General features: G+C 51.1%; 2 protein-coding genes across 2 annotated transcripts in view; one reads left to right on the forward strand and one right to left on the reverse strand.

The window, feature by feature from the left end:
* Positions 1–21,744, forward strand: part of TESK2 (testis associated actin remodelling kinase 2) — a 104,264-nt gene continuing 82,520 nt past the window's right edge. Inside the window, exon 1 of the mRNA XM_064665361.1 lies at positions 1–114. The gene's annotated coding sequence lies outside the window, so the exon portion shown is untranslated. The remainder of the gene's footprint in view (positions 115–21,744) is intronic.
* LOC135419185 (serine-rich adhesin for platelets-like) lies at positions 6,991–21,722 on the reverse strand. The gene is made up of 5 exons (XM_064665380.1): positions 21,360–21,722; positions 11,346–11,816; positions 9,980–10,309; positions 9,655–9,815; positions 6,991–8,835 (listed from the first exon to the last, which is right to left on the reverse strand). Exons 1-5 carry the CDS (start codon positions 21,424–21,426, stop codon positions 8,791–8,793), a joined length of 1,074 nt encoding a protein of 357 aa, XP_064521450.1. The 5' UTR covers positions 21,427–21,722; the 3' UTR covers positions 6,991–8,790.

Raw genomic sequence — 21,744 nt, forward strand, 5'->3', positions numbered from 1 at the left:
AAGAACTTGCTGAGAGAGGCAGAGTGGTTTTCTCCATCTTTGGGTGAGGTTTCCACCTCAGAGGCTTCACCTCCAATGAGCTTCCCAGGGCCGCAGAGATCAAGGTGCCTGAAGGTAAGTGTGGCTGAATCCTGCACCCTCAGGATCTAAAGAACCTGGCAGGGTTTTCCACAGCAATGTGGGTGACAGAGCTTTACCCTCCAGGGCATTCCAGAGGTCATGCTGATGAGAGGCACTTGCTGTGCCCAGTTTTACTGAGTATTAGGCACCTAAAGGCAGGAAGGCAGTCCAGTCTGGAGCAGTGGCCTAGCACTTGGGCCAGAGTTAAAACTTTGCTCTGAGAGCAGCATTGCTATGCCAGGACAGAGGTAACATGTGTGTGCCTGTCTGCTCTTTCATCCTCCCTCTCCGTGCAGTGTCAGGGTAATGAAAAGCTGCATGTGAGGGCCAATTATGATACTTATCACTTCCTCTGACAGTGCCAAGATACCATTTTTTAATGTGGCTCTGTTTTTGTTTTGGTGCTGACACACAGCCAGTGAGAAGGTGAAAATTGCTTACTTAAAGAAGGTTCCTTTCTCAGCCTCTTTATCCTTTTGGATTTATGCCTTGCTTTTGGGATATAAAACAACTTTGTGCTTGCATTAACACTTAGCATTAAAAGAAATCAGGAACAAAGGGCTAATGTTCCTTTAAAAGAAAAAAATTCATGCCCTACTTGAGTAAGATGCTTAAGATTCTTGTGAATGGAGGCTGTAAGGCATGTTAAACTGCCCTGTGTTCTGTTTTTCCAATTTACTAATCCTGCTGATTCAGGCTTTACTAGCAAACCTGCTACAATTAACTGCTTTATAGATGCAGTCCTAACATGTCAGGTTGCTGTTCGGGCAGTGTCTAATGAGCCTGCAATTCCCATCAAGGGGTTAAGTTTTTTCTCTAACATTTATTCTGAGGCACATCAGTAGAGCCTTACTGATCAAATGCTCAAGCAAACCCCCTCATTTAACAATAAGCAGCTAGTTACCTGTTGCTATAGTATCACCTGCAGTTATTAGGAATAAATATTTATGTCCTAGTAGCATCAGAAACCCTGGCCAATATTACAGTAGAGGCACCCAGTAGCTGTGCTGGCAGCTTGCTGCCATACTTGGAACCATGATTCACTTACATGGGCACCTATTTTTATTTGAACTTAATGTAGCTTGCGTGGATGCTTGTTGGTATTTCTGTTTCAGTAGGAGATAAATGAGGATGTTTTTTAATAGAGTTTGACACAGATTGCAGACCACACTGAACCAGCAGTGCTGGAGGGGCTAGACAGTGGCTGCTGTTTGTTCTTAGGTTTGGCATATAGGGTAAGAAGTCTGGGGAAGGCTAATTCTTTGGTCTTTTGGTGTAGAATGCACAAATATCTCCAATGCTGTGTTTTGAGCTGGAGGAAAGCAGTGCTGGAGAAGTGACTAGAAATAGCTGGAGTGGATGATCTCAGCAGTGACCTGACAGCCTGCCTGAACTAGAGCTAGCTGCATGACCTTTAATATTAACTAAAAGATGCACTCTTTACTGTCAGGAACAACTAAAAGGTGGAAAGGATATTGTCTTCCCGAGGTGAGCAAACTCTTCTTCTTGACTTGTTTGTTATCTGGATTTCCCAGAACTGGAAGCTGTGAGGTGTGGGGCTGACCCAAGGGAGGCAGCTCAAGGAAGGGACACAGCCATTTTGATTAATCATTCACAGACCTGCCCTGTCCCACACTCTACCTGAGTCCTGAACTGTTGGCTGCCCCCTTGCTTAGACCTACACCTTATACCCCCACAGCACCGTGCCGTGTGTTCTGTTCTTCCACCTCAGGTGACAGGGGGACACCACTGATGCAGGGCCTGATTTGTGATGTGTCAATCAGCTTTTGCAGTTACCATCTGGCTTGCACAGGGAGAAATGCTGTGGTGCCTGGCTGCAATGGGAGTCAGAGAATTCCTGGCTGTGGTCCTTTGTTTCAGCCCTCTCACATCTTCTGAGCTCTCACTCGGTGGACCTGAACAAAGTGAGAGAATTTAGTATGTTGTCTCAACTAATGCCTTCAAATGGTTTACTCTTTTTTTGTTTGGTTGTTTTTTTTCCCCCCCAAATATACTGTAAGTTTTGGGTTATGGTGGATATTGTTTAAACTGTTAGCTAGCTAAAGCTCTGGGATGTGTAGCTGGGCTTAGATTGTGCCTTTTAGGGAAACTATGTACAGCAAGAACAGAACAGATATAGACTCACCATAGATTTACCCTGTCTGACAAGACCCAATATGGAGCAGCTGACTTGACAAGTGCTGGTAAATTGCTTCCTCTTGTGTGGCACAAAACAGGCTGAGAAATTTTGTTATTTGAACAGAAAGTTCCATGAGGACCATAAAGGGGAGGCTGCTGGTTTGTTTTATGAGAATAGAGTGCCACAGTGACAAAAAAAAGGGCCTTGTGAAATTTCCTAATGTGGTTTGAATTTTTTTATTCCATTTGGCTCTGAGATAACCTAATTTTAGAACTGCTGTCTGGTGGAGGAGAAGGGAAGAGATCAATGAATGACACTGACTTCAGAAAGCCTTAAGACTGGGGAAAGAGGACAACAGACTATTTGATGCTGGAGGCTTTGTAGTTTAGCAGGTGGGATAGTGCAGGAGATAGCTCTGAGGCATTCCCTTTGCTCCCTACTTCTCAGTCAATACAAAGGACTTTGGGATGTGGCACAGAGTCAGGGATGCTGTGAGGGGAGTCCAGCAGAGCACAGTTAGGACTGGTTTTAAAAGCTGAGTCTGGTGACACTGAGAGTAGCAGCAGGACTCATCAAGCGGAGGCTTGAGCACAGATCAAGACAGGACACAGTGGCAGAGGCTGCTCCTGTGAACTCCATCTCATTCAGTTGCATGGACTGTGGCTTCCCAGAGTTCAACTCTGCTTCTTGGAGCGGATCTGAATGTGTCAGCAGCCCTTGGCAGATCACAGGAAGGGTGTAAAAGCCTGCTCGAGTGGCTCAGATCCCACTGAAAGTGAGCTGCAAAGTGACTTGGAGCATCCATGAAATAGACTGAGCAGGATGTGAGTGACCAATTCCCTGTCTCTCAGTGTGGGCCATCAGATTAGACTCTGTAAAATAAAGGGAGCTCTTTTCCCAGTGCTTCTCTAAGGCCTTTGAGAAAACAGGTTCCCTTTCTGCTAGACAGCCACAAATAGTACTGTACACAAAAACATAGCCTTCCACCTACAAATACTGAGATCCTTTTTAAAAAGTAGGCGGAATTTCTCATCCTGCCCCCAAGATTATCAGAAGGGAAACTGAAACAATGATCATGTCAGTGTCTTGATTTGCTGGTGTTGTCAGGAGGCATAGCCAGGATTAGCACAAAGGAAACCTGTGCTAATTTTGCAGTTGTCCCCAGCGAAACCCTTCTCAGTCAGAATCAAATGAGTGTCTAAATCTGTCCGAAAGGCATGTTTCAGAACCCATGAACCTTGTCTTGTTCCAAGCAGAACCTGCAATTTAGCATAAAAACTTGCAGGAGTTTGGACATAACAGCAAATTTTAAAGAAAACACTGAACAGGGCTGACAGCTCATCTCTCTTCCTATAGCTCCAAGATAGACCAGTGTGAAAGGAAACACTAATGCTTGTGAGAGTCATCCTGTGGCAACTGATGTGTACTTCTGAAGGAGACAGGATTAAAATAGGGGAGGGGAGAAGTTACCCTGCGGGAGATTGTCAACAGATGTTCCACTGTAGTTCAAAGAGCACTAGCAAAAGGCTTCTGCTGCAGGGATATATTAATTCTGGGCAGTTCATCACAGGGAGACCTGTTTTATGACTGGGAGGATACCAGAAGGTATCTTACTTAGTTACCATAAGGGAACCTACTTAGCTCTTTATTTGAACTGTGGGTGGGGAGTCCAGTCTACCTGTAAACAGAGAGAGGGCTGAACAGTAGGAACAAACATGTACTTATTTTCTTCCAGCTGTGACCACTGTCAGCCTGATCAAGATCAAGCTGGTTTTGTGGTTCAGGGGGTAATTTGGATGATGGGTCATTCAACAGAAAAAAATATTAGAGAGGAACTGAGGCTAACCATTGTTAAACAGCTGGGGCACGTGAGGCAGACCTGTGTTGAGTATGTCTTTCAAGTATATTTATTAGACAGGAAGTGGGAACAAGCACAAGGAAAACTGTGCAGGCTGCCAAGCAGATGAACAAATTGATCCCTTTGTCTTTAAAATGCACAAATCTATCAAGTTTGACACTGTCTAACACCCTATCTACGCTTCTTTCCTGAAATAGTTAAAAGATTTCTTATAAAAGTTTACTGATGTTGCAGAATCAGCTATGGTGGGGGATCTAATTCACAAGCACTGTATCACCAGGCACAATTAGAAAGTCCTATTCTGAGTAGGTCTAAGTGCTTTATCTTCTGAGACTGTTTTGAAGTTGTGCTTTGGGTGAAGGTTCATTTTTCTCAGATTTGTGAGGAAAAATGTCCCCTGTAGCATTAAAGTGAGGAAGAGTCTTCACTGAAGTGTGGTTGGATGGGGAAGTTTGAAGTCCTTTGTTATGCTTCAATTCTGGGGGGTTGAACAAGCCAAACCACAAACAATATTGGGAGCCTAATACTGGTGGAGACTTTCATATTTGCAGTCATGGTCTTCCAGCTTTGCTTATCACTTAGGTATGTATCAGGAGGACTACAGATTTGGCTTTTTTATGGACAGGAAGTGCAAGACTTTTTTCCCTTGTGGGGGATGGAAGGGAATATTGGAAAGCAGATTCCTGTTTCACTTCTGCTACAAAGTGAAGCAGAGGTAGCAAATAGATGGGAACATCTCTGGCAGAGGCTCAGGAGGTTCATGTAGAAAAACTCTCCCCTCCTGTTTCTTTCCTAGGTGTCTGGGAAATGACAGTAGGCATGTCTGTTCTCCCCTGGGATGAGAAGAGCACCAGCTACGAAAAGCTTCCCAGGTTCTGCATCATTTCGTAGCCTTCATTACTGAAAACTTACTGCTCTTCCTTCCTTGGCTTGCTCCTGCACCTCTGCTCCATGGATCAGTGGAATGCCTTTTTCATTCTGATTTAAGTGGTAACAAGCACAGGGGACTGTTATCCGTGGGAAATCCTTATGGGACTGTGGGTCTTGTGAGACCCACACACTGCCTTGTCCACTCCAGTGCTCCTCGAGGCAGTTGCTCTGTCTCTGAACAGTGTCTTTAGCCTTGTTTACAGACTTGCAGGGTGACATGATGGTTAAATACACGGTGTCTAAACCTAAAATACAGGCACTGAGCCATGAAGGACAACTGAGTGGGCAGAGAACTGGCACGTAGCACAGGTAGCCCTGCCCTTGGCAAAGTAGCTCTAGTGCTGTCACTTTTCAGCTGCTCAAATCCCTTTCCCTTCAAAACATGAGTCTGGAAAGAGGAGGAGGGGAGGGCAGAGGAGGCATGTGGGTCTCAAACTCTGCTTTTCTTTTTCCTGGGCTTCTTTCCCTTCTATTTAGCTTTAAACCTACGTGATTTGATTGATTCTTGGTCCCTTGCTAATTAATAATATTAATTAGCCTTAATTGCCTTAACCCAGGAGGCATTAAAACTAAACCTCATCAAAAGCGAGAGCTGTGTTCAAGGGGAAATGCAGAAACTGGCAACAGTTGATTTCTGGTTCTGTCAGTTTGCTTTGCTGCACTGGAAAGATGAAGCCCACACAAGCAGCCCGTGGTCCATCTCCAAACCTGGCCACCTCAGAGACTGAATCACCTGGCTGGGAGGTCAGAGCTTGGATGGGTGAAGGCAGAAAGCTTCATTTCCAAGGCAGCTGCCTGCACAAGCCTGTCCTGCTGCTGCCTCTCCAGCTAACACAGACCTGCACTGTGCAACCTCTCCAACAAGGCAGCTCAGCAGTTTGCTCTGCAGAGAAAGAATCAGCTCTGAGGGGGGTTGGTGGTAAAAAGGCAGAACACTAGAAACTCCAACGTAAAGCACCAGAATAATGCTGACTTTAGACCTGAGAAGTCTGGCTTAGTTGTGGCATGTTTGTTCTGTTACTTATTCTGTTTTGTGTGGTTTTATGTTGAGTCAGGACTGAAATCTCTGCAGGGTTTAAAGTTCACCTCCATGTCTTCAGATTACTCAGCAAGCAGTTTGCTAGGCTATGAAATCTTTGCTCTCCCCTTGCACTAGATCTCCCAGGGATTTGCTTTTCTAGATTTGTTGTGGGAACTCTTTAAAAAAGAGCGTAAGCCCAATGACCAAGTAGTTTCACTCGCCACCTTTTGTTTTTGCAATAGAAAATCGTGTAATGCAGTCTATATGACATGACCTGCCTGATTTTGCCAAAGTATTCTGACAGCTAGGAGAGACTATTAGCTCAGGAGAGACTCCTACCAGGTCTTTAGCAAAAGCTACGCTTTTGAGTGCCTCCCTCCCTGTGGGTCTGAGCTCTGAAGGGAAGAGTTCAAAACAGCTATAAAGCTAAACAAAGAGAAGTACAGGCCTTTCAAATTGCTTTGTCTGCTGTACTATAGAAAGAAGCATGACAGATGATGCTACTTAGGTTTGGATTAGGCTGGCTTTCAGGATATTTCTGTAAATAAGGTTTGGGGTTATAGTTGACAAGGGAGGAGAATATCTTCAATCAGAGGCAAAGGAAGGGAGTCTAGAGGTGTAGGTTACATTATTTGGTCTAGTGCGGTTTTCTAGGACAGATTTCATCTGATTTAACTGTATAGAAATTAACCTCAGTCAACCCAGACAGGGAATGACCCTGACAAGAAGGAACACAAGCAGGGGTGGTGTCGTCCTGAATGCTCAGAGCTACAGTTCATAGCTGTCTGGCATTTTCTAGTATCAGCCTTGTGAGTCTTCGGGCCCCGGACTGCTGCTGTTGAACCTATGACAGGATTCACTATGTTCTATAAAAGCTTTTCAGTTAGATGTTTGCAATGAAAATATGAGGACTGAGACAGCTTTGGCATTTGTAACTTTATTGCAGAAAAAAAAACCACTATCAACATATTTTACAAAGAAAGTCGCACTTTGGTGTCGGGCGAGTTTTCTTCCTCACCCCTTTCCCCTGGACAGCGATGCGTGGGAAACCAGAACAACCAGCCCCTGCCCTTTTGATTGTGTGCAGAGACACTTTCCAGCTATGCCAGCCTGCACCAGTTCCAGCCAGGATGGAGTTCTATTTTCCACGACTAACTTGCCAACTTTGTGCCGAAAACCAGTAGCACCCTGCCCTCCGGCAGGGGAAACAAGTCTGTAGCTAGGGAGATGGCTCTGTGCAGACAATGCTGGATACAAAAGCTTTGGAGTTGTGACAACTGCCCTTTAGTTCTCATGCCACAGTAGGAGAGAACCAACCCTTCTTCCCTATGTCATCGGGCATCCTTACAATACACAGAGGCCAAAGCCAACAGCTGAACCCAAACTGCACTGCAGCCATTTGTCAGTCACGTCGGAAGTAGTAACACAGGGAGGAGGAACTGCTGCCTTGCCCACTTCATCTATCTGACCCAGGCCAGTTCTGCTCCATCTTTGGGCTTTGCAGATAATTTGGGCCCTGCTGATGGGGAAATTCCCCTCTTCCTGCTACAACAAGCAATAACAGTGCTGTGAAAAAAAAAGGTACTTTTGCTAGTGAGGCCTGGTATCTGTCCTTTGTGGGGTCAGTGATGTTGCTACTAAAAGGAGAGGAGAAACTGAGGCTTGTAAGAGCAATGTGGCAGATAATCTCTAGCCCTTGCTGTATCCTGAGGGAGCAACTGGCTTAGTCAAAAGTCAAACACTCTAGAGAAGGCATTCCTATTTACCTGCAGAGAAAAGTGAGCTAGGAAACAGGAGCAGGTGTGACATGAGGACTGTCATGTCACACAGAGTCTGGTCTTTCTAAGGTGAGGGCACCAAAAGATCCTTGGACTTACACTCAGAGGCTCTGGTCTCTGGGTTTCCTTGAGGGGCCTCAAGAGCCTTGGATGCAGTCTTAAAGCAGTGACATTTTGAGGCAAAAGTGCAGAATCTAATCAGCCTAACACCTAGAAAGGGAATGGGAGGAAGGCACCTACATCCAGGATCTGTCCTTTGATAAGACATGGACTGGCTCAAAGACCAATATCAGAAGGTAAAGGAGCTTTGACCTTGCATAGCACAGGAGGGACAGGGAAGCAGAGCAGTCTATTATCCTCCTGGTAGGTGTTTCAGGATGGGCAGTGCCAATCCTGGGACTAAAGCTGAAACAGGAACAAAAAAAGTGCAAGAAAAAAACCCCAAACAAACAACCTTAAAAATACAGAACAAGAGGGAGCCCAAGAGAACTGATTTCCACATCCTGGGCTCCCTCAAAAAACAGCAGTCTCCTTTGTTAGCACTGTGCTGACGCCACCAGTGTTAAGAGCCCTTGTTGGATCACTTGCCCACCTCCTTTGAAACCAGCAGCCACCAACATGGACAGAAAAGATCCATGCAGAACGTGATGGCAAAGGTTGTCTTGGCTAATTGGTCACCACACTAAGAGGAGGAGGCAGCTCTTCAGGGCATTATTTTGAGAAGAGCCTGGAGGAAAGGGCCAGACTTGGGCTCTGATTCGCAGCATAGAAACTTCAACACTGAACTATTTAAAACGTCTAAAACGAAAAACCATCTGAAAAGGATCTTTCAGTTGTGTGCAAATCATAGCCCCTCATTCCTTGGCAGATCATCTGGGACCAAGTCCTCAAGGCCTTTTCCTCAGGGAAGTTCAGCTGGCCAGGCAGAGGACAACCTGGTTGCCTAGTAGCTGTAGAGTGAGAGAGGGGTGTCCTCCATCATGTCATCCTAGAAGCAGAGAAGAGTGCTTTAATGAGATGTCTGCACGATGGCAATGCAGTGCCAGCCTGGAAGAGTGCTGTGCAGGCAGCACAGCCTTCTCTCCACACTGTCACAGTGTGGCCATCTGCCCAGCAATCCACCTAAATGCTGTCCCTGGGCAGCTCCTGGATATTTGGACTGCCACTCTCCCTCCTGCTGCAGCAGTTGGAGAGAAGAGGTGTGTGCAGGAACTGCCTGCCTGCTGCAGGGATGTGGAGAACCCCGGCTGTTGAAACCTCCACTCTTGAAACAGCATCAGCTTGCTTGCTAGCTCCCATACTCCTCTGTCCCAGAAAGCACAGTGTGTTAGTTGCAGCTTCCCCAGAGTAATTAATCCTATAAAACCCTAATATTTTTTTTACATTCCCAAAGGGTCAAATGCAGACAGACAGACAGACAGATAGACAACGCCTTGGAGCAAAGCACAGAATCTGCTTTGTCACAATCACAAAGCAAATATATCAGAAAACAGGAGAAGAGGCTAGGAAAGTGTCATTTCAGGACAAGTTTGGATGGAGCTCTCCTTTCTCCCTCTATTTAACCTCTTAGCATTCCCCTGGAGAGTGAGGGGAAGGCAGAGAGCTTCTTTAGTGCCCAACCTTGAGACTTGCTGTCTTGATTCAAACCCTGGATGGAAGGAGAGGGACCTAAGAGGGAACAGGAGCGTGTGATCAGCATTGCTGCTGCTGCAAATACCCAAAGCATTGCTAATATAGTAGCAAGGGAACTGCAAAGCAGTCAGTAGCAAGCCAGACCATGTCAGGCTGGGCTGAAGGCATGACTCACCATGGGCAGGTCCTGCAGGCGCCGGAATTCCATGCGGTTGTTGTGCTGGCGGTACCTCAAGAAGCCCACCAGGCCGAGGATGCCCACCATGACAATGAAGACGGAGATCACGGTGATTACCAAGGGATCAGCCCTTGTTGTATCAGCCAAATTGGGTTGCTCTGCAAGGACACCAAGGGAATGAGGCCAAAGGAGAGCCTTCAAGGGCTGGAGCAGCAAAGCTTTGTCTTTTCTGGTTCTGCTCAGTACAAGCACGAGGCAATCTGAGGTAGCCCCAGCCCTTTGTTATGTTTTGTGAGAGCAGGGACAAAAGCAGAACATTTACCTGAATTTTCATCATCACCAACATTCAACACAGAAGCTTTCTCATGCCTGGGCTCTGATGACTGCACCTGTGCAGATGTGCTGGAGGGCATGGCAGCTGTGCTGGCAGATGTGGAGCTGGTCATGAGGGGTCTCACCGTCGCAGTCCTGGAGGTGGTGGCAGAGGACATGCTCTGTACAGTGGAGATGGGAGCAGAGAAGGTTCTGGGCTCTACAGTGCTCTCCTCTGTGGCATCCACAGGGCTCGTTCCTGGCCTGGTTTCAGACCTTGCTGCTGTGGGCCCCACGGTCTGCTCATCAAAAGGCCCCAGCTGAGAGCTGTTAGTTGTTGCTGCAAAATAGGAATAAGGAGTTAATTTAAAGGATAAGTGCAAGCACACTGTTCTGTGGAACTGGGCAAGATGGAAGCAAGGCTGTAAGGAAGATTGCTGGGACTACAGGAATACCAGCTTACTGTCAGTCCCTGGGAAAACAAGCAGGATTGATAGAGAAGGCACAGCTGAGCCACACTGTAAGTCACAGTGCTTAGAAAGTCCTCTTGGTTTTCGTATGTGCCAATCTGCAATAGCAGCCAACCTCAGCTGGACCCACGAGGCTTGTCCTTGGGGACAGAAGACAAGCTCAAACAGCTCTGCACACAGCTGAGGGTTACCCCAGAGCGAGACACTTGGAAAGGTCTCTCATCTCTCCTTATGGGGAGCACAAAGGGGGCTGCCCAGGGACTGGGGCTGTGTTGTTGTATCACAGACCCTGTGACACAAGCCAGGGCAAACGATGCGATTGCGCATGAACACCGTGCAAACCAGGGGCCAATCCATATCTGTCTTGCATTAGGGGGGTGTGACAGCCTGGCAGGCCCAAAGGTGGGCAAGACTGGGATCGTAGACCCTATAGCCAGTCCCCACGCTGCTCAGAGGGACCCAGGGTAGAGGCTCTCACAGTTGCCCAGGGATGGATGGGCTGATGTTTGTGCCTGCCCATCTCCATGCTTTGTGCTAAGGGAGGGTGTGCTGCCCCATTCTTTAGGCAGCAGGGAAGGCTCCTGCTGAGCCTCCAGCCCTGGTGCCGGAGGAGCACAGCTGGGCAGCCCTGCTGAAGCATGTTGTTTCAGATGAGACATATAAAGGATGTCCCTGCACACAATCACTGTCCTCATCACAAAGCAGCCAGCCCAATTAATACATAATTAACGTGGTTTACAAAGAGGATGCTGAACTAACACCTCTGCAAGTCCCACTGAACTGGCTACACTTAATGGCTCGTTCCCTTCTCCCTTTCTCCAGTTTCCAGGAGAGTGCTCAGATATTTCCAGGCTGAGCATCCTTGAGGCAGGACTTTCTGCACAGGCAGTAAAGGCAAAACCTCACCCGGCACAGTGTTCAGAGGAAGTGATGGGGTTGCACTGGTGGCCTCATCCGTTTCTTCAGTTGTGCTGAAAGGCTCTGTGGCTTCGTGGCTGGGCTGGTTTTCTTCCAGAGTGCTGGCAGTCAGTGTAGGGGAGGGGATTTCAGTGCTGCTGTTGCCTGATAAGCTCATATTGTGGTGCTCAGGATGTGTAACTGTGATGTCCCCAGGGCTGGCAGTGGTGGAAGCCTGCAGTCTCTCTGCCTTGGAGCCCGCCATGGAGGTGGTAGGGATGAAGCCATTCTCCACCTCTGTAGTGTGGGCCCCAGTGGCATTGAGTGTTGCAGAAGTCAAGTTTTTCTCCAGGCTTGTCTGAGGAATGGCAGTAGTTGCTGGAGCAAAGTCAGAAGCTTCCCTTGGCTGATGCGAGGTTAGCACTGTGCTAGGAAAAGGTGATGGTGTCTCCAAGGTCTCTCCTGTCTCCTGTCCCTGTCCTATGGAACAGAGTTAAGAACAAGAAGTTTGTCAGAGATCCCACACTGAGAGGAGAAACAGAGCAGAAGGACAGAAATAGAACCTTTTTATCCCCTTAACTCCAAATCCAGCACAGATTCACACTCGGGAAAGGGATTCAATAGCTACTCTGTCCTCCTGGCCTTTCTGAGGCCTGAGATCTGCTCTAGGTGACCTTCCTTTACCCTCCTCCCCCTCAAGCCCTGTGTTCTTGTTCTGTGGGGTCAGCATCACCAATCCCTCTACCCTAGGAGCAACCACGAAACATTTTTCAATTATATGGGTTTGTTAAAAGTACCACTTGAGACCTGATTCTGTAGGAAATGTTGATAAGTCTTCCTTGGCTCATCGAGAAAGAGTCAAAAGTGGTGCTGAAAAAATACACATGAGGAAAACATGGAAGTTAGACCCTCTAGCTCCCTCAGCCTGATGAAGTGGAGGAAAGTGATATTTAAAAAGTCTGTGGCTGGCAAGGGTAAAGCATATATTGTGACTCATTTTAGTAATAGTGTGGAACTACTGCTAGAGGGAGAAGTAAAATGGGCAGCAAGAGAGTACTACAGCTAACAGGGCTGTTGGTGTTCTTTGAGAGTCGCCTTCATGAGCTATTTACAAACACATCACCAGCATGAAGTGCAACTATTGTCACAGAAATGGGGAGCTACTCAGCCTCCCACTAGAGCAGAAAGGGCCAGCAAGCACGGATTTCCCCAGATCCACAGCTGTTAGACAGTGTGACAGCATATGGGAGGAGGAAAACCACAAGGCTCTTACACCGCCCCTTCATTAACACGGATCCTGTGAGGGTTTTTCAGGGTGTAAACAGGAAGAAAACAGAAATGTAGCCACATCAGGATGGACTGTCCAGACAACTTAAAAACCACAGAGTCAATATTTTGATGATTTCTATTCAAGTTTCTACTGAAGTCACAGAGGCCTGATGAGCCAACTATACAAAAAAATAAAGGTACTGAGGCAAATCCATCATGCCCCTCCTGTCCACTGTGAAGACGCATCCAAAGCAGATGCCATCACCAAGAAACATTCATCCTACAGCAAAGGATGAAAGGTACAAAACCCACTTTTGTACTGCTTTGGGGAAATCTCAGTAGTTTTTAAAAGCTTTTCAGAACAGACACAGTTATCAGAGCTCTTCTCCAGCTACAGCACTTAACAGGCCCTAAAAAAAGACACAATATGCCTCTCTCGAGACCTTTGCAGTATCCTGACCAGTTGGAGAATTCCAAACCTCAAAGCAGCCTGACAGAGCTGTGCTTCCCCGGCCCAGGGCCTCAGTCCCAGGAGGGCTCCCACAGGGATGCACAACCCTGTTCAGCACTTTGGAGAACAAGCTCTCACAGGGAGCCCCAGCTGGGGCAACTTAAACATGAAGACCAAAGGCGTAAGTGATGCTCCCTTTGGCCTCGCCTGGATCCAGCTGTCCGTGGCCAGAACGTGCCTCCAAATAAGGCAAGCTGCTCTTTGGAACAGAGCTCAGGCATAGGATATGCTTACACTAGTAACACCTGGAAGGAAAAGAGCTGAGCACCGTGTTTCCTGGGATCAGGCACCAAAATACACAGCTTTTCATGTGACAATTTCCAGCCCTAAACCCAGCACTGCTATTCAGCACGCTGCCTGCTGGGTGAGATCCCACCAGCTCCAGAGCGTGCACTGGGCAATGCTGACAGATCCTGGCTGGGCACTGGCGGATGCTTGCTCAGTAAACACCCAACTGCTGCTCCCACGCAGCAAGAGACACACACAGAGCCGTGCTGTCACCGTGGGGTAAACAGGAAAGGTGGTGGCCAGATGCCCAGCCAGTGGCAAGCCTGGCTTTCAATAGCTGGCCTGTGCCCGGAACAGCCTCTCAGGAGGTGGCAAGCCATGACTGAGGTCATGAAGGGGAAAGATTTGTGGAGAGCTGTCTTGCAAAAAGGCCGAAGCGACTCTGAAACCATCATGCCAGTTTCTGACTAGAAACAGAAAGCCAGAGAGAAGGTGGACAAGTCTGGACTCCACACACGGGGCACCTCCCCGCAGCGTCAGGAACTGGCAGCCCTGCCAGGAGGTGCTGTGGGACAGCAGTGTTTGTGGGGACAAGCAGCTTCTCCCTCACCCCGCTGTGTGCAAGAGTAGTATTTCCCTAAGCTCTTCTCTCCAAGTAGCCACACATCTGTCTCCTTCCCACAGAACTGTCTGGTGTCCAGCACTGCCAAGGAAGTGGTTCCCTGGCAAATGGGCCACTCTGGCCCAGGCCTGGTGTAACACAGCACTGTGGTGTGTAAAACATCGTTTGTAAAGAATTGCAGAAGAGATGTTAAAATTGGCAGGTGAGGAGCAAGGGAGTCGCTGAGAGGCCTTTGAGCAAAGCAGGTGTTGATGGCACCTGGATTAGCAGGTCATCCAGCCCAGCACATCACAGCACCCCCAGCTCCAGAAACAAAGGAGGGCCTGATAAAATGGAGAGCCTAATCCAGACTCACACAAAGACTCAAGCCATTAAGAGATGATGGTGGAAAGACAGAGAAGGCAAGGGCCAAGGACACAAAGGACTGTCAGTATATCCTGATCACTCGGGGACAGACAGACAAAACATGCCCACCAGGGGACAGACAGACAAAACATGCCCATCATTCGTCTGTCAGCTCCTAATAAGGGCACATCCAAAGCCAGCAAGCACAGCACCTGGGGAAACCTCCCATAGGAGCAACTTGGTACTTGTGAGCTGAGGGTGTTAAAGACTGCAAGCACAAATGACTTCTGTCTCGGTTTTGTTTTAAAATAAAAACACCCCCCCAAAGGCCCTTGCATTAAGATTGCTACATCGTTGCTGCAATGTCACAGCTTTGTTTACCACCGTTTCATCAACCAAAAAGGCAACCCATTCCCACCCAGCTCCAGCGCAAACCCTGTGGTGCAGTGGAAAAGCAGAGTGCTGCTGTGGCTGGATGTGCTGGGGGAGACCCAGCAAACCCCGCACCAGCTGCGATCCTCCAGGGTCCAACCCCTGGGGTCTGCGCTGGGTCTCCGGTGTCCAACAGGTCAGAAAATCCCCAGCTCCAGCGCTGTCGCTGCTGCTCCAGTCACTGGGCAATGTTGGGTTTAGGTGTTTATTGGTTACCCATAGAGACGCAGGTCAGAGCTCGTTCCTCTGGCGTCCTCCTGGAGCTCTGCTTCCTGCACCACACACCAGGTAAGCCGTGGCTGTACTGCCTAAGGCATCACTCTCATCAGCTCCTGGAGACAAGAGGGAACCATGTCCTTCTTGTTTCAGATGGAAAGGGAAGGAGTTAGTGTGGATGCTTCACTTTCTCCAAGTGATCCTTCAAGGCCTGACAGTTGCAGCAACCCAGCACAGCTGGTAAAGGTACGCTCATCCTTGGATCCATAACAAAGCAGATACGACTGTACCAAGCAAGAGCTTTGGACATGACAGCATCTCTGTTTCCCTGACAGGGAACCAAGTGTGGGCCTGCTTTGGTTACACTGCAGTGCCTGCTGAAGCAGAGCTGGCTGCTGGTCCCCTGACTACAGCCCCACTCATGCCCCCCCGTCTGTACTAACCTCCAGGCTCAGCCTGTGCGTGGTGAGAACCAGAGATTCCAGACCACATTAGGGCAGTGCTGGTGGATTTGGAGCAGCAGCTCCCATCAGACCGTGCTGACTGCAGTGACCTCTGTCTGGGAAACAAGAGGGGCAAAGGAAGAGGGCGGCCCCAGGGGAGGAGGGATGCAGCCAGCCAAGAAGCCCCTGCCTTGGACAAGGATGGGAAACACTCCCAGCTCCTTGAAGGAAGGGAGGGCTCTGAACATCAGCCCATGGCTTCGGCCCCTCTCCAGCGCTGCCTGACACCACTGAGGGCTCTCCATGCCATCAACCCGAGCTCCCACCAACTCCAGAGCAGACATGGCAAAAATATGCCATAACGGAGAGGAGTGAAGGAAGCCAGCTCTGCAGGAGACAGGGCCATTCCTGCCTTGTGCTCCCTGCCCGAGTTTCAGGGCTGGGGCCAAGTGAGGGGACAGGGAAGGTTTGCACAACCAGCACAGAGCATTGCTTCTGTGTCAGGGCAACAGCGCAGAGCAGAGACGTGTCCTCCATCCTCTGCCACAGCAGCCACCCCACTAGTTGTTTCTCAGAATAAAACAGTGACACAGAGCAGAGCCTCAGCTGGACTAGCCCACTGATGAGCTCTGGCCACAACCCTCATGCCACAGTCTCAGCAGCATCCTCTGCTCCCTCCTTCCTGTTTCAGCCAGAAACAGCAGCCTGAGCTCCTCAAAGGTCAACACAAATCCAAGTCCTATCCATAGACTTTACCACTGCTTTTAAAATCTCTCTTAGGATGAGATGGAGGAGAGCCACATAAGGCAAGGAACACCACGGCAGGCTGGCTAATAGGGCTCAGGGGGAGCAGGGCAGCAGGGTGCAGGCTGCACCCAGTGCTGGAAAAGGTGCAAAGAGACCCAGGTGAGAGCTGAGCACAAAGATGAGAAAGGATTCACCCAAGATTTCAGAAAAAGTTCCTGTGGGAGGAGGACTCCCTGGTGTGGATGTATCCTCCTGTGCAGGCTGTCACTGTCTGAGGGCAGCATCTCACTTAAATCAGCTTCCTACAGAGTGCATGTCAAACCACTGCTCTGATTCATTGAAAAGGCACCCAAACCCTTCTACAATGCTATTTTGGTGCACTAAATGAATTCAATGTCCATTTAAGTTTAACAGATCCAGCTGCAAACAAACCAGTAAAATGGAAAAATAAAATGTTTTAAAAGTAACAGTGTAAACTGTAACCTATATGTGTGAAAGCAATTAAATCCTATTGCTTAGCAAAGTACTCAATTAAGCGTAGAAATTATCTTTGGTTGTCAGTTATTACCTTTTTATGGTTACCAACCAACGGTAATTACGCAACCTCTTCAAGGAAAAATAGCTTGAGTATAAATGCAAAAAACACCATATAGTGGGATTTAAAACCAAGGCTCTCCATTTAATTTAAAAGCAGAACTGGAATAGCTGCTAATTAAATACCAGCCAAGCCTGATGTCTTCTTTGAAAAAAAAACAACAAAACAACACCCAAACAACAACCAGCAGAAGAGATTTCTGGAGCCCTTCAGGAAGGTGCCAGATGCACCCAGGGATGCTGTAGAGCAAACACCCTCATTGCAACGAAAAGAGGCTCAGAGACGTGGATCCAATACGAAAGGCAGCGCTTTGCAAACTCAACTCCAGCTCGATACCTTGCAGGACCTCGATGGAGGCAGGATACCAGTGGGCTGCATCTGCCACGCCCTCCAGCGCTCTCCCAGACAGGGCTGATGCTTGGACTGTCCCCATCCCCATCCCTGCAGAGAGAGGCTGGACAGGATCTGTCTGCTGCGAGGAGTCTGGGCGTGGGGCATAGGCTCAGATCTGACCTTGAAGCCTGCCCGCAGTGAAGCCCTTCATGGCAGCAGTTAATTAACTGGACTCCACGTAGCCTCTGCGAGCTGTTGTGCAGGCAGAAAACTGGGGGGGAGGGGGGCTGAACCAGGAGCTGCAAAGCAAGGGCTGAGGTAAGAGACGGGAATAGAAACCAGGTCTCCTGACCGAGAAGCTCCTTCCAGCCCCACAGGCAGGTGGCCACGAGCAGAGCACGAGACGGGGTCAGATTAGATACAGGGTGCTGAGTGAGTGTGGTGCTGGGGAGACACAGCCCAGCACCCAACCAGCCCCGGCAGGCAGGAGGAAGCCTCCCGGGGGCATCTGTGGATGCCAGGCTGCAGGCTTGAACTCCTGGGGAAGTAAGAGGGGAGGCAGTGCTACCACCTTCACTGATGGCACTGTGTTTGGGACAGGGACAACCAGGCAACAAGTGGCATGGCACAGCAGAACAAGAATTGTGAGAACACGGATGAGCAGCCCTGGAAATGACACCATAAATGCCAAGCACAGGTATTTCAGTACTTGGAAAACCCATGAAACAGCACAGGCATGTCCAGAGAAGGCAGCAGTGCTGGAGCTTGGGCCAGGGAGGGGTGCAGTGCCAGCCTGATTGCCAGCCTGCAGGACACAGCACCCCAGGGTGGCACGGTCTGCCTGGTCCTGCCACATGAGATCCTCCTCACCCAGCCAGGGTGGGGAAAGATGCAAGAAACTTCTTTTCCACACGTTTCCTCCATCACTGATCCCCCATTTAGAGGTGAGGGGGCTTATCCCAAATTCATGTGACAGAGAAAAGGGAGAACAAGCTGTTTTACCACCACTGTCACACCAGCCAGTTATTTTCCACTGGCCACATGCAGCTATGGAGCATCCTGCTTGGCAGGAAGGTGCCCAGGAGGCTCCCGTGCTGTTTGTTTTTGTTCCTCAGTGGGGGACTGAGCCGTGATAAAGATCCCTTTGCCCACAGGCTACTTGGGATGTGCACAGCACCTACGGCCTGGGAAGCCTGCCCTTCTGCAGGGCTCCATAACCCCAATAATACAGCAACAGCAGGGAGCTCTGGCATCAGCCAGCACTGGCCCTGCTTACCTCAGGAGTCACAGCTGCACTGAAGGAAGCTTTCACGTCATTAGAGAAAATTAATTAGCCAGTTGCCTTAATAGCAGCCCCATGTCAGCAGGGAGCCTGCTCTCCAGTGCAGCATGGCATGAGCCAGGGGAAGTCTGGACATCAGGAAACCTGCCCAGCCCTGAGCAGGCCCCAGGTCCTTCCAGCTGTGTGACTGCTGGTTCCATGGGCTGTGAGGCTTCGAGGAGGCATCATGCCCCGAGCAGCAGCAGTTTGGGTCATGTTGGCACTTCCCTGGCCCTGCCCTGGGCAGCCCTACAGGGCTCAGCACGTGGCCCCAGATCCCAGCATTGCTGAGCCTCATGAGAGCTGCCCCACAGAGCATGGTGGGGATGGCACCCTATGGAAACCCCTGCAGCAAGCACTGTGTCTGCCCACCCAGAGCATTTTGGTGGAAAGGAAGGAGGAGCAGGGGCGTCTGAGCTTTGGATAGTCCCTGCTCCCCTTTGCCTGGAGGGATGGGGCCAAGGGAGCTGAAGGAGGTGAGGAGTGCTTTGCCCCTGCCCAGAGGATCAGGTCTTGGAAGGGCAGCAGGAAGCCAAGATCCATCCTGCACCTGGGGGTGGGGGAAGAGCATGTGCAGAAATAAAAAACTGAGAGCCCAACACGACGGGGATGGGCAGGGGCAGCAGGGTCAGGGTTTACCCCACACAGCTGGAGGCGCTGCCCTAAGGAGAATCGAACTACAGCTCAATTCTGGAGCCATCCTGCCAGAGCAAGGATGAGTCCATCCACTCCCTCCTCACCCTGGGCAACAAGGGGAAAAAAATCATGATAAATGGGCTGTAGGACCCTGCAGCAGACACACTGCCCGCCTGTGTGTGCAGCCCCAGCACCGACAGACGGGGCTTTATGTGCTCACGCTGCTCCCGGCCCCGCGCTGTCCTCTCCGCTTGTGAGGCAGCTCAGGGAAGGAAAGGCAGCAAAATGCCCAGACTAAAATTACTCGGGGTTTTATTTTAAAGGCGAGTGGTGCTGGAGGAAGTGAATTTCCGCAGGCTGCGAAGAAAGGCTGCATTGAGAGGCTGGGGTGGGCAGAGCACAGGGTATGTGGCAGCCTGAGCTCCTCCGTGGCCCCACAGCAAACCTGGACTGGGAGTGGGAGCAGGACACTGGGTGCAAGGGGGATCTGTCCTGGGAGCATGGAGCTGAGGCAAGCAGAGTTCTGGATGGATTTGTCTAGGGAGTGATGACTTTGGGGCCAATCTTTGGGTGAACCATTCCTTTCCTCCATCATTGTCCTGCTGGAATTCTCTGGTGTTTCATTAAGGGTTGTGCTTCTGGCATTTTTTTATTGGTAGCATGTCTTCGCTGCTATCTATTTTCACAGAATATTTGCTCTCTCAACCCTGGTTGGGATTAGCTAGCTGATCCAAAAGCTATGAGGACAAGGGCCAGGTCAGCTGCATAGGTACCATTTCCTGAGGCTGTGAAGGGACTCTGGGATTGGAACACTAAGCAGAAAAGATCCCAGGAAAAAACCAGTAAAACCTTAGCTTCTGGTACATTCCAGCAGTTTGAGCCTTGGACTTTGCAGCAAAAGGGCTCCTAGGAGCCAGCTGGGGTGAGGGGCTCCCTGGGGTTTCCCAGTGTGCTAGAGTGTGAGAGACAGGGCCAACACAGTCAGCAGCAGCAGCAGCAGCCCACAGCTCCTCCTCCTCTCAGCGGTGGAAATCCTGAGTCCTTCCTCTACCAGTGGCTGGTCACACCCCCCCACCCCATCACAGCACAGCCACCCTCGCGTGGGGAGTGCAACGCTACCCAGGGCTTTGCCCACATAAAGGGAGCTGGTTTGGGGCTGTTCCCTGTGTTCAGCCTCAAACCAAGTCAAACTGCATCCGGCACCCCAAACCTCAGCCTGACTCTTGCTGCTGGGGCTCAGCCCCACAGGCATCTATGGTAAGGTTTTACTGGTCCTAATTAGTTACTGGAAACCGAGTTTCTATGTGTCATCTGTCGGTCTCCATTGCTGAAGTCATGATACTGTGATCTGACCAGAATCTGGCCAAGGGTTTTTCCTAAACCACAAAGAAGAGGAAACACGTTTTACTCCCTGAGCCCCAGGCAAGCCCCTAAATGCCACTGAGCCTTTGTCACTGCCAGGGTCACGGCGAAGGTGACAGCCCCCCGACTCGGGGCACACACGCTTCAGCCACGCGGCAGAGCTCGGCGGTGTCGGAGGACGGGGCTGTCAGCGCCACGCTGCAGACTGTGCCTGCCCACGTGGGGACGTGTTGATCGTGGAGCCGAGCCGAAATACGGCTTGGGAGAGTTTGCCTGGGGCCGGGGTCCAGCTCCTGCTCCATCCCGGACACCGGCATCGCTTCCTCTTCCCGCAGGCACAGAGCGCCCGTCCCGTCGTGCTGCGGGAGGCGGCAGAGCTCGGGCTTTGTCCGGGGTTCCCTCGGGGGGAAGCTCAGCAGCGGCTCGGAGGCACCCGAGAGCTGCAGCGCGGGAGGCAGGAGGTTCGCAGGGCTGGATGCAGGAGGGCGAGAGCCTCCAGGATCCTTCCTCCCCTGCCCGCGCATCCCCGTGGGATCCTGCCGGGCGCCGGGCGGGAGGTGAGCCCGGGCGGCTCCGCCGGCGGGAGCAGCGCTGCCGGCAGCTGCCTTGTATGGGCAAGACCGGCACCGGTGGCCGCGCTGCTGCCCGGAGCGCGGGGCTCGCCCGGGACCCCCCCGAGCATCCCCGGGCCGCCTCACCTGCGCGCCCGCCGGGGCTACGGGGCCGGGGGCATCCCGCCCGAGTTCGGGGGGCGGGCCCGGTGCGCTGCTCCCCGGTAGTTCTCGTCCCCGGAGGGGGCTCCCCAGACCCTTCTCCCGCAGTCGCACCGGCGGGCGGAGGAGCCCGGGCCCCGGCGCTGCCCCGACGGCTGCCCCCGGCGCTGCGCTCCCCGCCGCCGCCAGCCCGGCGGGTTTCCCCGGGCCGCCTCCCCGCCCCGGCCCCCTCGGGCGGCCGCCCCGGTACCTGGCAGGGCGCAGAGCAGGCAGCAGGCGGCGGCGAGGCGGAGCAGGGCGCGCCGCGTCCCCTCCATGCTGGGCCGATCCGCGCTGGCTCCGCCGGCGGCACCGGGGCGGCGCCGGGGCGGGCCCGCGGCCGGGGCGGGGCGGGCGGCACGTGGTCCGGCCCCGGCGGAGCGGGGTGGGGGCTGCTGCCGACCCCCGCACGCCTGGCCCGGGACCTTGCGTCTCCGTGTCGGATAGCGCACTCCCGGTCCGGTCCCGGTTCGGTCCCCGGCACCCCCGGTCCGGTTCGCACCGCCCCCACCATCGCCGCTTGGTCCCCGGCATCCTTGGTTCGGGCAGGATTCTCTTGTTCTAGTCCCACACTGGCTCCGGCATCCTCAGACCGG

Source organism: Pseudopipra pipra, chromosome 9, assembly GCF_036250125.1.
Source record: "Pseudopipra pipra isolate bDixPip1 chromosome 9, bDixPip1.hap1, whole genome shotgun sequence".
Lineage (NCBI taxonomy): Eukaryota > Metazoa > Chordata > Aves > Passeriformes > Pipridae > Pseudopipra > Pseudopipra pipra.

Coding starts and splice junctions, on each gene's coding strand:
- LOC135419185 (XM_064665380.1), bottom strand. CDS start 21,426: ATGGAGGGGACGCGGCGCGCCCTGCTCCGCCTCGCCGCCGCCTGCTGC. Junction 11,817..21,359: donor CCTGCTCTGCGCCCTGCCAG/GTACCGGGGCGG, acceptor TCTGTTCCATAG/GACAGGGACAGGAGACAGGA. Junction 10,310..11,345: donor TCCTCTGAACACTGTGCCGG/GTGAGGTTTTGC, acceptor CCTATTTTGCAG/CAACAACTAACAGCTCTCAG.